This window comes from Alligator sinensis, unplaced genomic scaffold (assembly GCF_000455745.1).
Source record: "Alligator sinensis unplaced genomic scaffold, ASM45574v1 scaffold400_1, whole genome shotgun sequence".
Lineage (NCBI taxonomy): Eukaryota > Metazoa > Chordata > Crocodylia > Alligatoridae > Alligator > Alligator sinensis.
In genome coordinates, this window is record NW_005841897.1 from 1420162 (window position 1) to 1434059 (window position 13898).

The following is a 13898-nucleotide window of genomic DNA, read 5'->3' on the forward strand; positions in this document are numbered from 1 at the left end:
TGGTCCACTTGGATAGCTCGCTGGGTCCTCTCCAGTGCTATAGAGTAGGTCTTCTGGAGCCACTTGGGAATGGCCTCTTTAAACCACTGGTAGAAGTCAGTCAGAGCAAGAGGGCCATCCCTGGACAAAAAAGGCATAAGATTGGCTTCTATCCCTCAGCAGAAACAAGACAGAAGGCTACAGATTCTAGTTCCACTCACACTTGAAAAATGCGTACCCCACCGAGAAGCATTAGCACAACTCTCTGCATTATCTAACCCACCACCACAATGACATGGGACAGGAACCCACGAGCAAGAATATGAGCATCCTGAAGTATTTCCTGAGCCATACATCTAACTGAGACCCCTGTCTCTGCCTCTTAGAGCCCTATCTGCCTCTGTCTGGAGCTCCAGAGCCCCATAACCCCATCCAGGATCATATCCAAATCTTGACAAGACATAGTCAATTGTTTAGCCCTTCTCTCCTTGATATTACTGCACCGAGGGTTTGTCTAGACTCAAAAATTAGAAATAAGGCAGTGTGTGACCTCAAAGTGCAGTTGTTATGGAGTAACTCCAAAAACAAGCACTAAAGGGAAGGTCCTGGAAAGGTTTCTGGACCAATGAACATCTTGGTTTCACTCAACCTTCTCCAACTGGGTCAGAAGAGAGTCCATTAGCTAATGAGTTCCCACCTCTTCCATATTCTGGCACTGCTGAGATTTATCTCCCAATGAATGGCTCAAAGGGGTCACTACCTGCTTGGTAGAAAGGTCTTCATTCGATAAAGCTCTTGCAAACTGAGGTAGAGCTGGAACAGGCTCTCTGCTGTGAGCTGGGACATGCCACTGTCAATCTCACTCAGCTGCTCCTTCACATGATGTGAAACCTGCACCAGATGGAAGGAAAATGCAGGGAAACCAGTGGTGGAAGATGGGTTAGTGAGAAATGAAGAAGGATTTTCTATGTTGACTGACTGATAGAACATGCTGCCCTCAGGACTGATGTTCAAGTCAGGGGACCGCACCTGATTAAGGGTAGCACAAAAAGAGGATCAAGGGAGTAATACAGTAGAAACCTGCTCACCCCCATTTTATGGGTGAGAAAGCAGAGACCCAGAGAATTTCAGTGACTTATCCAATGTACAGACTAGCAACTGAGTCAGCGCTAGAGCCAGATCCCAGCCAGGAGTCTCACTCCTTTGCTACTGCCACTAGGCACAAGGCCTAGATTCAAACTTGCCTCCCTTGAGCTCCTGGTTAGTCCCATGATCTGGCCTTTGGGACTAGGGAATGGGAGTATGGAACAGTCCCTCCTTAAACACCCAAGGGCTGCCCATGACCCCACATCCAGGGTTGGAAATGCAAAGGGTTTTTCACCATGACTGCTCATTTTCTATGAACCCTTGATGGCACCTGACACCACAGAGCATCCCCATCCTCTGCAAGGGGAACCCAACAGCTGGCTAAAAGTCTCAGAACCACTCTATTCTCTGCTGTTCTGACTGGAAAACAAGGAAGGCTTATTCACCAGGTCCTGCAGCTCCAGGTAGGCCACGGAGAAGAGATCCACTCTCAAGGTGCTGCAGGGGAGAAACAAGAGATTCAGACATACAATTCAAGGACAGGCCTGTCAAACCCACTACACAGAACCCTCTCCTGCCCAGAAGTCCTAAGCCCTGCATCGTGAACTACAGCAACCTCAGGGACTACAGCTGGTAAAGATCATGTGGAAACTGGTCATTAAACTCTGTCTCCTGATATGATGTATAATGCACCACAAGGGATTGGTTCCAGCCTCATTCTTGATTCCACCATATATTTATAGATTTGTGTTTTTCTTTGGCATCCAGTAATGAGCTTGGGTGTTGTAAGCTCCTGTACTCTAACCAGCTGTTGAAGCAAGCACAGGGTGGGGGTTGTGGGAACAGCCTACGTCAGCCACTTACTTGTTGAAGAATTTGTTCCAAATTTTGCGGCATTGCTGGAGGTCACAGTTCACCTCCTCAAGAAGCCTGACCAGGGCTCTGCCATTCTCCTCCATGCCCTAGGAAGGAAAAGAGAGGAAGACACAGCTTGGTTTGGGTACTCAATGATTTCTTGGGGTAGCAGTCCATCGAGCAATGGCCCTCATTCCTGTTAGTTTGGGCACCTTGCTGTCATGAATGGGTTTACTCCACAACATCCCAATGAGGTATCTCAGCCCCATTTTATCAGTGGGGAACTGATACACATAACATGGCGAAGCAACTTCTCCTGATTCCACAGCGAATATATGGCAGGATTTGGGGTTGAGCACACATCTCCAGAGTACTAGACCAGGGTTTTTAACCATAAGCCCATCCTGGGAGGAGAACGTGTGGGAAAGCCAAAAGAGCAGTAACCTGGGATATTCTCTGAGTGACTGCCCCATTCTGTGTTATATGGTGGATTGCACCAAGTTAGCATGACCAGGGAGCAGAAAACATGCAAGTGCTGTCCATGTCTTGTAGGGATGGCCAGTTGCCTTCTGCCACAGCTGTGGTGGCTCAGCCCTTTCTGAGAAAGCACCATCCCAGTAACCCCCATTCCCACCCAGCAGGTCCCTCAGTTGGAGCTCAGTACATTGCTGCAGACAATGGAATGGGGCTCTCACCCTCGTCATGGGCTTCAGGTGCTGTTTCTTCAAGTTAAACCACTCCATAGTCCCCAGCTGCAAGGGAATGAGACAGAGAATGGAGGGAGGAAAGCAGGAGTGGTAAAGACAGTTCAAAAGCCTCACTTACTCTAACACGCGCATGGCAGGGAAAGGAGAATGCCCCCTGCCCATCAGAGATGCAGCAGGCTGTCTTCACTGGGACACGGAGCAGAGCATGGGGCAGGCAGGAAGAGCAGCGATACTGTGGCATAGCGGGGAATGGGGGAGCTTGAAACTGGGGATCCCCCACCCCCAAGCAGGAGACTCCACACAAACAGCACACTGGAGGGAAAGGGGCATCTTGTGCTTCTCCGCAGCAGCCTCAAAGGAGCACTTCAGAAAAGCTACTGGCAGCCCTGTCTGCTGGGAGGAGGCTCAGGACTTGGAGCCATTGGAGGCTGTGCTGAGGAAAGGGACTGCTCATGGGATGCCAGCCAGAAGCAGGAGGCCTTGGACTCGAATGGGGAGGAAGAGAGCCCACACATCCCGGTGGCACTGTACCTTGAGCGCCTCGGTCACCATCTGCTGAAGGTCAGGGGTCAGTGAGCAAAGCTCCCGAAAGGCTTTCATTTTGCACATCTGCACCAGGACTCTGTAAGGCCAGAAGACCATCTGTAGTGAGGCACAGCAGAATCCCTTCCAGGACAAGGACTTTGCCAGACAGAGACAAGTCCCTTTATCCCCAAGCCCCCCAAAACACACGCACACGCACATTCTTCTTCAGAGTTTCCTTCACAGAAAGGTCCCTGACACCACTGTGAGCTCTGGCCCAGTAGCTAGACCCAGACAGAGGGATATGTGGGTCCCTGAAAAGACCTGGAGCTGGCAGCCTGGAGGACAGAACTGAACTCTGAGACTCAGTTCATAGGGTAGCAGGTACGTCACCCAGCCCAGTATGCCTCAGGGTGAAAGAAAAGGTTTGAAAAGCTTATTGCAGAGGGACAGCCATGATCTTAGCTCACACCAAGGACTGAACCAACAGAGCCATCACATCTTGAGCTAAAGAGGCCAGGCTTCCTTGCTAGGTCAGTGCTGTAACCTCAGTGTATCATGAATGGTGTGGCATCAGTAGCATTCATCTGTGTTTCATAAAAGGCCCAGCAAAAAAGCAGTATGGCCAGTGGTATAAGGGCCTTATCTGGCCCTCTGAGGGAACTCTCCTGAGAGATCACAGGAAGAAACAACATCTAGATACCAGACTAGGAGGGGAAAGGTCCCTTGGGAGATAATAAAGGGAGATGGGGAAGAAGAAGCAATTTCCTCATAGAACAAGCTCCCATGGGAAAAAGTGGAAGCCCCAAAACTTGAATTGTTCAGAGGCAGAGCGGATAAGGCAGCACAGGGAACAACAGGCAACAAACAGTTCAGAGAACCTAGGGATAAGCCCACACCTGGGACTCTCAGAGACAGGCTGGCTCAAGCACGCCCGACCCACCCACTTCCACTCTCATATGCCAAACCCCAAAATATGACAGTGAAGTTGTTCAGAGACACCCTATACAGCACACTGGAGATAGCGATTGAGCATGGCCATGTGGGGACATCTCCAGAACAGCTTCCCTGCTGAATATCCAGGCTTGGCGCATGCAGGCAGGAGTGGGTGGATTGTCTCATTTCAAGACTTCCCACCCCTGAGAACAGCATTGACATGGTGCAGACAAACCCTAAGAGGCCTAGTGCCCGTTCCATGCCCAAAAAGGTTGGCAGCTGGCTGACCTGAGCAATGACTGCAGCCTCTGTGTGGACTGAGATGTGGAGAGTGGGAATATGATGCGGTACTTCTGAAGGAGAGACACACCGTAGGCCAGCAAGGACTCAAAGGACTCGGCCAGCTCTGATTTCTGGGGAGAAGGAATTAAATGCCATCAGTGGCAGCTTCAAAGACCTTAACAAGGGGCACAGCCTCTCATATGGACAAGGCTGGTCTCCAACCAACATGGCATCAACACTGGGGGGAACCATTTCTGCATCTGACTTCAAGAAATAATGTCCAAAACCTACTGAAAATTCTTTGCCCTGATGCAAAGGAATCCTCCAAAGTATTCTTCCTCTCTCAGTAAGGTGCTGAAATTACTCTCAGTAGCTGAGAGGCCAGAGCTTAATGGAAGCATCTCAATCTGCGACTAGATGATCTTATAAAAATATTTGTGTTAAGGTTAAATTGAGGTTTGTGCTTAACCAGGGATTCAGCATCATGGGGCTGCTAGGAAAATGCAATGTGTGGTGGGGGATGATCAGGGATGGCAAGAATGGGGACACTGTTTGGCTTTATTTTTCCCCCAATATTTCTCTTTAAGTCCCTCTGGTTGACAGGATGGCAAAGGGAACTGATGTTGGTGTCAGAGGGGCCAGAGCCAGGTGAGCCGGCAGGCAATCTGGGCACCATAACAGTGTCATCTGTAATGCAACGTAGCGTGCCTGGCTGTGTCAGCCTCTACCACAGTGTACCTCTGCCCCAGCCTAATGGGACTGCTTCCCTTGAGGTGTGAGGCCATCCCAGTCGCAGGGTCCCATCCAGCTCTTGGTCTCTTCAGAGACAGCCAATTAGGGCATCAGGCACCATGGTGGGGTGGGTTCTTGTGAACCCCAGTCCTCTGTGGGCAGGATGGGGACCTCATGATGTGGGCTGTTAGATGGCAGTGACTCTCAGCCATTGTTTTCCTGGATTGAGGCACTTAGGCCATGGCCAATCTCCACTTCATGGAAGAGAAGGTAACAGTTTCTCACATGGGGATGTGGTTCTGTTTGTAGATTAGTTCCCAACTCATCAGTCACTTAACAGGATGGATGATGGCATGACATCCCATCCCCGAGGACCCAGGCTCTGCTCTCTCCTCACACAGCTGCTGTAAGGACAAACCACTGCCACATTTCTCAGCCAGCTGTTATATGCCATGAACTCCTGCTCATTCTATAGGGGGCCTGCACCCATGCAGACCCAAAGGACCCTGTTTGGGTGGATTCCCAAGTGACATGAAGAAGCTCTCTTGGCTGTAGTGGCTTGTGGAAGGACTCCTCCAACACCCCCAGGCTTGAGCTTCAGTGCCTGGTCATACCTGCTCAGGTTTCAGCCTTTCCTGGGCCCACTGATACTCAATGCTGGTGATCTGGTGGAGAAGGCAGCTGCTGTTGAATTCTACGACCTGATAGAGCTTGCTGTAAGCCAGCCACTGTCTGGATGGAAAAGGAAAGAGACACACAGTGAGGACCCAATGAGTGAGGAACTATGACTGACCCTCCCAAAGGGACTTGGAATAGCTGCAAAAGGGGAAAGATAATTCTCCCTCTTCAGTGATCATGGTGGCATGTGCTCTGCCCACCACCATCCTTTGGGAAGAATACAGTACATCAGGAGAATGAGGGGTTCAGACTCTGGCACTGTTTATCACTCCAGGAGGCCATGAAGCAGCAACTGTCCAGGTTCTGTCTCAGGCCCAGGGCTTCTATCTTGCTTTCTCCTTGTTTCAAGATTTGTGACAAGGGAGCAAGAGGGGAAAAGGGATGAAAACAGACAGTGGCAGTGAAAACTCTCCCCACTGATCTCCATGCTCCCCTGTCCCCAACTGCAACTGTGGAAGGAGCAGCATAAGGGGCTGCCTGGCATCTGCTCACAGCCACAATAGCAGAAGAAGACCAAGAGCTCTGCTAGTGTCACAGGGCACCATCAGGAAAGTCTGCCTGCAGCAACACACCAGACAGAAGTGACCAAACAAATGGGGAAAGGGCAAGGCAGTCAGAGCTCTGGCTGGGATTAGCACTGGCTGATAAACTCACCAGAGGCAACAGATGTGAGCCTCTGCAGTTTAATGGTCATAGTGCTATCCCCTGTTCTGCTATTGAGCTTGTTATTGAGGGAGCTCAAAGCACATCCTTCACTGTACCTGAGGTCCCTGGCATCCTTGGGTACTGTTACCATGATGAGAAACTGAGGTATGGAAGTGGTTCAGTGACCTCCCCAAGGTCAAAGAGTATCACTGGCAGGGCTAAAAAAAATAGAAGCCAGGTGGCCTAATCCCCAGACACAGCTGCTGTAACTGCCCCTAGTGCATGCGTGCATGTGGTACTCACGCCATGACCTGGTGGAAGTCAGATAGGTCCTTCTGAGTAGCATGCAGGTACAGGATTGTGCTGGCATGGTTGCTCAGCTCCCCATCCCAGGAGATACTCCCAGCCTGTGTGGGGAACGAAAGTGTGAAAGGGTTTGAAGTAGCTACATTAGGAAAAGCTCATGTGCCTCATCCTCTTCCTTCAGGCCCTAGGTAATACTAATGAACCAGTGCTGTGACCTTCCTATCATTATTGCCACAGCCCAGATCAGTTTCCACATGGTTCCAGTGTCTTGGGCTCACTTTCAGAGGTGATCTTATTGGGAAGCAGCTGGAAAGCACTGCATTGCAGGAGGAGGGGGTCTGCAGATATGGTTGCACTGGGCCCAGGGGCAGATGGGTGGGGTGCACTGGTGCAGCTGTGCCACCACCCTCTGATTCCTGCTCCACTCAGACTTTAAAACCACTGGCTACGAAGGGCAGGGGGATTTCTATTCAGGCAGCCCTAAAGGAGTCAACTGACTTCATGGCTCATTATAATGTGCCTTATCCCTGCTAATCTCTCTTCACTCAGAGGTGTTAATGGGTATTCCTACATGAGATGCTAACTGTGCAGTAGCCTAATAACTCTGCACAGTAGCATGCTGGGCAAAACCTGTGCTAATACACTACTATGCAGTAGTATTAGGCTACTGAGCAGTTAGGGTCAGTAAAAAGCCATACGCTGGAGCTACTGCACAGTAGCACCAGTAACTGCACATTGATTTAGTAGTTAGTTATGCAAGTACTACACTTAATATACAGTAACTATGGTGCATTAATGATCATATAGACACACCCAATCCTTCTCCTCTTTTTAATGGTGTGGATGTTCTTTTAATCAAGCTAACCTTTCTTCTGCATTTTTGCTATCTGTTAGCTATTTCTGGTAATATCTCTTTTCTGTTTCACAAACCTGCAGACTGTTCTTAAACTCTAGCTAAAGACCCTGGCTCAGGCGTGGTTATATTAACACAGGTGAACATTAACTCAAGTGTGGACATGACTGACAGCAAAGTGTTGCATGCACTGTCAAGATGCTCAGGAAGACTAGATTTTATTTTACAAATATGAATAAGACACACATTTAACTATAATGATTATAGGACAAATAAAATAATATCTTTTGATTTTTTTTGGCTCTTTAAAAAATTTTTTTGGCACATTTTTTTTTTGTTCTTTTTAAACTTTATGTATAATTTAGCAAATTAGTGTGCCTTCCTATATATTATATTTGTATTTTGCTTTGATCTTAAACTGAATAATATAGCTCTAGGCCCCTAGCATATTCGTAACACTTTTGGTTTCTCTTTAACTGGAGAAAAACATGTTGTGTTATATGTGATGATACACCACATCCTCTGCACCTCCTTTGTCAACATCCTAGATCTGCCCATGCCTGGGCCAGTCTTCACAACCCCTTCCAAAGAGCAATGACCTTATCCCCAGAAAGTAAACTCATGACTTTGGAAAGCCCATTGCAAAATGTCATGTCTGAACACCACATTCGAATCTCGTCTGCTCTGCAGCAGACACTTAATTTTTCCCATGCTCCTCCCCCAACCAGTGTCCTTCGCCTTTTCAGCTTTGCACGTACCTGATGCTGCAACATCTCATATGACACCATCTGCTGCAGCAGGTGGCGATGGACAGTGTAACTCGGCTGGGTCTTGCTCAGGAAGGTGCACCTCTGAATGAGAAAGAAAACCAAGTGAACAGGGAGTGAGAAGGGAGGGACCCCATTTCCTTGGGACCTTGATAGGGAGAGCAATGCCCAAGCTGCCACATAACTTCAGGACCAGACCTGGAGAATCTGTACTTTATGGCAAGTCAGATCTAAGTAACAATGTCCCTTGTGGGAAGCTGAAGACCCCATCCTGAAGCGTGGGGATAAAAGGCCTGATTTTCAGGGTTAAGCACTAGGTAGCATCAACACCAAGACATGGACCTTGATTATGGAAGGACCCTCATAGATGCTAGAAAGCTACATGTAGATAGGACTCACAGATGAAAATCCCAACTTCTTATTGCTACAGCAGGTCCTAGACCTTCGATCTCTGTTGCCTCTTGACCAGAGAGAGGATCAGCCCCTGCTAAATTAACCCTTGCAAACAACCCACAAAAGTGATGTTTCTGTTGCCCCATTTTTCCCAGCTAGAGGTTCCTCCTACCTTCTTGTGAGTCAGCAAGAACTGCAGGTGGCACTGTCCCCTGTTGGGGTAGGTTTCTGTCCGTGGCTCCAGGGTGTACCACTGGTCATCCCTGCAGTGCAGGTCCTGCAGACAGACAAATGAACAAGATGTCAAAAAAACAGGAGCATTAGCAACAGGAATGATCTCCATAGATATCTTGTTGTGTTAACATGGCAGGGATATGTAATATCAGACAATTAACAGTTATACTGAATTCACACAATGCATAAGGAGAAATTTTTTTCCTTGTTTCTTGAATTAAAATATAAAATTCATGAGTAACAAATTGCATGTCTCAATACAGATCATAAGCAATTTTACTGCTGGGGGTGTTGCTAGTAGGTCCAGGGAAGTGATTATTCCCCTCTATTCAGCACTGGTGAGGCCACATCTGGAGTACTGTGTTCAGTGTTGGCCCCCCCACTACAGAAAGGATGTGGACAAATTGGAGAGAGGCCAGCGGAGGGTGACAAAAAGGGTGAGGGGGCTGGGGGACATGACTTATGAGGAAAGACTGAAGGAACTGTGCTTATTTAGTCTAGAGAAGAGGAGACTGAGGGGACTTAATAGCAGCCTTCAACTACCTGACGAGGGGCGCAAAAGAGGATGGAGCTGGACTGTTCTCAGTGATGGCAGATGACAGACCAAGGAGCAAGGGTCTCAAGTTGCAGCAAGGGAAGTTTAGGTTAGATATTAGAAATAATTTTTTTGCTAGGAGGGTAGTAAAACACTGGAACAGGTTACCCAGAGAGGTGGTGGACTCTCCATCCTTGGAGGTTTTCAAAACCCAGCTAGACAAAGCCCTGGCTGGGATGATCTAGTTGGGGATGGTCCTGCTTTGATCAGGGGGTTGGACTAGATGTGACCTCCTGAGGTCCCTTCCAGCCCTAACTTCCTGTGATTCTATGATCCTTCTATTGTCTAGTGAGGCATGGTGTACTCTAGGGTTATAATGTAATTACGGGTACATTGGTCTGAGGAAGCAACGACTATCTGAGGAGGTCAGCTCAGGCCACCAGCCACAGCTAGTCACTTAAGGTCGAAGGAACAAGCTGTGCTGTTCGGAGCATGGGCCAATCAGGAGCTCTAGGCCTCATTTCACCTCACTCAGGGATCACAGTCCTGTCTAAATCCCATTAGGTTGAGATAATGCCTGTGAAGTACACTGAAGTTTGTGAAGGAGAGCTCCTACAGAACCACGGAGCATCATCACACTTAGCTCTCACCTGCAGGCGAAGAACCAAGTTCCCGAGGAAGTCGTCCTGACCTTTGTCTTTTCGAGCATCCTTGAAGATCCTGGAGAAGAAGAAACCAGCTGGGTGAAGGAAGAAGTGTTCCCTATGAATGTAAAATATTTATGCAGCACAACCTCAGAGTGAAAGAAGGTTGCAAAGGCATGACAGAGCCACTCCTAAGCCTGCAGCATGGAAACACACAGGTCTGGCTTCCACTTCCCAGGCCTGGGCAGCAAGGACCTTACAGCGCTGCACTCTCAATAGCACTTGGACCAGCACACATCCTGCTGATGAAGTGGGGCTGCTGATGGCACAGAAGTCCCAGCTTTTGTACTGACCTCTTCAAGCCATGGAGATCTGTCAGCTCTCCCAGCTTGTGCCGCACGGATTCCACTACATCAGAGTCCCTGAAAGGGAGAGGCGTAAAAACAGCAGGTGAAGATGGGATGCTGCAAAGGTACTACTGACATTAGTTTGGTGGTGATCCTGGGAGCTGAGGATTCAATCAGAGTCAGCAAAATGGCCTTCTAATAAACATAGACCATGGGACAGGGCAAAATTAGCTCATTGAACACGGGAAGAAAATCAGTTGTTTGGGGTCATCACTAAGAGATGATGTTTGGAGTAACAAAATACCCTGAAGAGCTGGAACAAAATGGCAGCGACCCTGAGCTTCCTCCTTGTAAAAGAAGCCAAGTACCACAAGGCCTTTGCATGTCTGCTTCACAAAGGAGCTCATGGCTCGATTTTCTGTTGCCTTGCAGCCCATGTGAATGGCTAATGCCACTGCAAAGCGAACAGAAAATGCAACCCTTCTAATTTGGTAACACAACACCCCAACTTTACAGTAGCATGGGTGACCACTTGCAAAACAAGGCGGTGGAGAAACAGGCTGCGTGCCTTTTCTTGGTGTTCTGTGGTGGGATCTAGGAGAGTACAGGTTCTAGGAGAGTCTAAGTGAAGCTCCCAGGACCTTCTTCAAGTATACGGATAGATTGGGGGTCATGATTGACCACAAGATGAACATGAGCCTTCAATGTGATGCTGTGGCTAGTAAAACGGCCAAAAAGCTGGCTTGCATCCACAGATGCTTCTCAACTAAATCCCAGGATGTCATTTTCTCCTTGTACTCGGCCCTGGTGAGGCCACAGCTAGAGTACTGCATCCAGTTTTGGGCTCCACAATTCAAAAAGGATGTGGAGAAGCTTGAGAGAGTGCAGAGGAGAGCCACATGCATGATCAGAGGTCAGGAAAACAGACTTTATGATGAGAGGCTGAGAGCTATGGGACTCTTCAGCCTGGAAAAGCGCAGGCTCAGGGGTGATCTGGTGGTCACCTATAAGATTATAAGGGGTGTTCACCAGGATCTGGGGGAACGTTTGTTCACCAGAGCGCCCCAAGGGGTGACAAGATCGAACAGTTATAAACTCCTGTAAGACTGTTTCAGGCTGGACATAAGGAAGAACTTTTTTACTGCCGAGCCCCCAAGGTCTGGAATAGCCTGCCGTCAGAGGTGGTTCAAACACCTACTTTGAACACCTTCAAGAGAAATTTGGGTGTTTATCTTGCTGGGATCCTATGACCCCAGCTGACTTCCTGCCCCTGGGGCAGGGGGCTGGACTCGATGATCTTCCGAGGTCCCTTCCAGCCCTAGTGTCCATGAAATCTATGGAATCTATGAAATCTTGATCTTTGAACCCCAAGTTGGTGTAGGTGCACCTGTGCTATTGAGAAGAGCAATGATCACACTCACCACATGTCCAGGTGGAAGCTGGAGTTGGCTACATCTTTAAACTCACTGCAATACACAAACAGGAAATGTATTCAATGGGTTTTTAGCAGCTTAACTCAGGTCACAAATATTAGTTAGTAAGGAAGGCAGAGTAAGAGGATAGAGGCAGGCCAGATGTGGCCCATGGAGCTGTGTCATCCAACCCACCCAGCTCCCTATGGGTCCAAACATTTGATGGGATGGAGTAGTGGCAGTGTTAATTGCCACACTCCTGCTGCCACATTGCCAGAGAAATGAAGAGCCCAGTAGGCCAGAGAGCATGGCCATGAGTGCTGGATTAGGAGCAGAGGGCTAGATCCTGGTGCATGGGGTTAAGACAAGGTGGCACAGGACCCGATCTGGGTGTATGGGGCCCAACCCCACATGCTGACCCCAGCCAAACCACTCATCTGGCCCTTGAGGCTAAAGGGTTGAGCACCACTGATATAGGCACAATCACACAAGCTAATTAGCATGGCTGAATGACAGGGCCAATAAGTCCACCTCCATGCTATTTAGCCTAGCCACCACACTGCATGGATGTGGCTATGCTGTTTAGGAGATAGCCCAAGCGAAGCAGCATGGTTTGTGAGAGGGAGCTGCTGTTTGGCATGGGAAGTTTGCAGAGAAGACATGGCTTAGAAGTCTGGTTGCTTAAAAAAATTAAATTAAATATAGGAGCTTGTTATTTAATAAGCAGAGACATGTGTTTATAGCATAGATAGCATCCTACCAGCCCCACCCATCACTACCAGTCTGGAAGATCAAATTTGGAATCTAAACTCCTTGTCAGAAAGGAGACAGCCAGAGCAACAGGGAAGGGAAAGGAAGGGGCAAGGGGGAGACATACAGGATAAATGTTTCATCCCACACGGGACTGAGCGTTTGATTTATGACTTGAGTGCGATGGATCTGGTCTTCAGGGATCAGGTCTTTTACCACAGCCTTCATCCGCTTCTTGTTCTCCTGAGAGGAGCTGCTGTCACTGCAATGCTCCTGGCTCCTGGCCTCGATCCCCAGCAGGCAGTATGGATCGCTGAACCCTGCAAGTACATGGAATTAAAGACAGAAATCCCTCCAAGTGAATCACCTTGTGTGACAAAATGCAACAACAAAGTCCATCTGTCCCTCAGGCAGTGATGATAGCGCTTTCAGTCTAAGGATACAAATAGGCAAGACATTTGTTCTGGGAGAAACCACTTTATCCGAGGACAAAGTGCAGTTTTTCAGACATCCATATTGTCCCAGGACAAACCCTAAAAAGGTTCAGGGGATAAGAAGTGCTAACAGTTCATCTCAGGACATTGTGAAGTGTGTCTCAATGGTTGTCCCAGGACTGTATCACAGGATCAGTGGCAGAAAGCAGTGCTCACTAAACCCCAGCTGGAAGGATGATGTGTATACATGCCAATCCTGGGATATTTGTGTTCCAGGATAAACGTAGATACAACTTGTCCTGGTGTAGCAAAACCCCCAGCTTTTCTTTTTTTTTTTTCTTTTAAAATGCATTCCCTCCCCTTCCCCAACCATTTCTGACTTTTTCTTTCCCTCTCTATTCCCTATAGATAAGTATAAGTGAGCTAAGACATAGGATAAGTTTCAGCACTCTATTTTGGTACAAGCTGTATTTGTTTTGTTTTTTCTCCTTCTTTATATTGTATAATTATTGTTTATATTGATTTTTACTGTTCTATATTACTATTTTACTGGTACTATATGATTTAGGCCTACATATGTAAGTTAGCAAAAGTCATGCCAAGTTTCCATTTTGTTTGTCAAGTCTCCATCCTGTCCCCAGGCCTGGTTGTGTAACCCATGACTCACACCTACCCCTCCTATGTAACTTGGTTCCTGAATGAATGGGGATGAATGAGGGGGCTTGAGAGACAATGGCAGTAAGTCTAAAAATAGCTCCCTCTGAATGACCGAACCATCAACACTAATACCTGGACCAATGA

The 13898-nt window shown here is 48.1% G+C and overlaps 1 protein-coding gene across 1 annotated transcript in view; it reads right to left on the reverse strand.

Moving 5' to 3' along the window:
- Positions 1 to 13898, reverse strand: part of UNC13D (unc-13 homolog D) — a 33768-nt gene that overhangs the window by 10952 nt on the left and 8918 nt on the right. The window contains exons 6-20 of the mRNA XM_006018280.3: positions 12791 to 12983; positions 11923 to 11967; positions 10508 to 10576; positions 10161 to 10230; positions 8914 to 9018; positions 8340 to 8432; positions 6726 to 6829; positions 5714 to 5831; positions 4374 to 4498; positions 3159 to 3249; positions 2616 to 2672; positions 1930 to 2027; positions 1512 to 1563; positions 740 to 870; positions 4 to 120 (exon numbers count right to left, since the gene is read on the reverse strand). Of these exons, the coding sequence (XP_006018342.2) occupies positions 4 to 120; positions 740 to 870; positions 1512 to 1563; positions 1930 to 2027; positions 2616 to 2672; positions 3159 to 3249; positions 4374 to 4498; positions 5714 to 5831; positions 6726 to 6829; positions 8340 to 8432; positions 8914 to 9018; positions 10161 to 10230; positions 10508 to 10576; positions 11923 to 11967; positions 12791 to 12983 (1468 nt within the window). The remainder of the gene's footprint in view (positions 1 to 3; positions 121 to 739; positions 871 to 1511; positions 1564 to 1929; positions 2028 to 2615; positions 2673 to 3158; positions 3250 to 4373; positions 4499 to 5713; positions 5832 to 6725; positions 6830 to 8339; positions 8433 to 8913; positions 9019 to 10160; positions 10231 to 10507; positions 10577 to 11922; positions 11968 to 12790; positions 12984 to 13898) is intronic.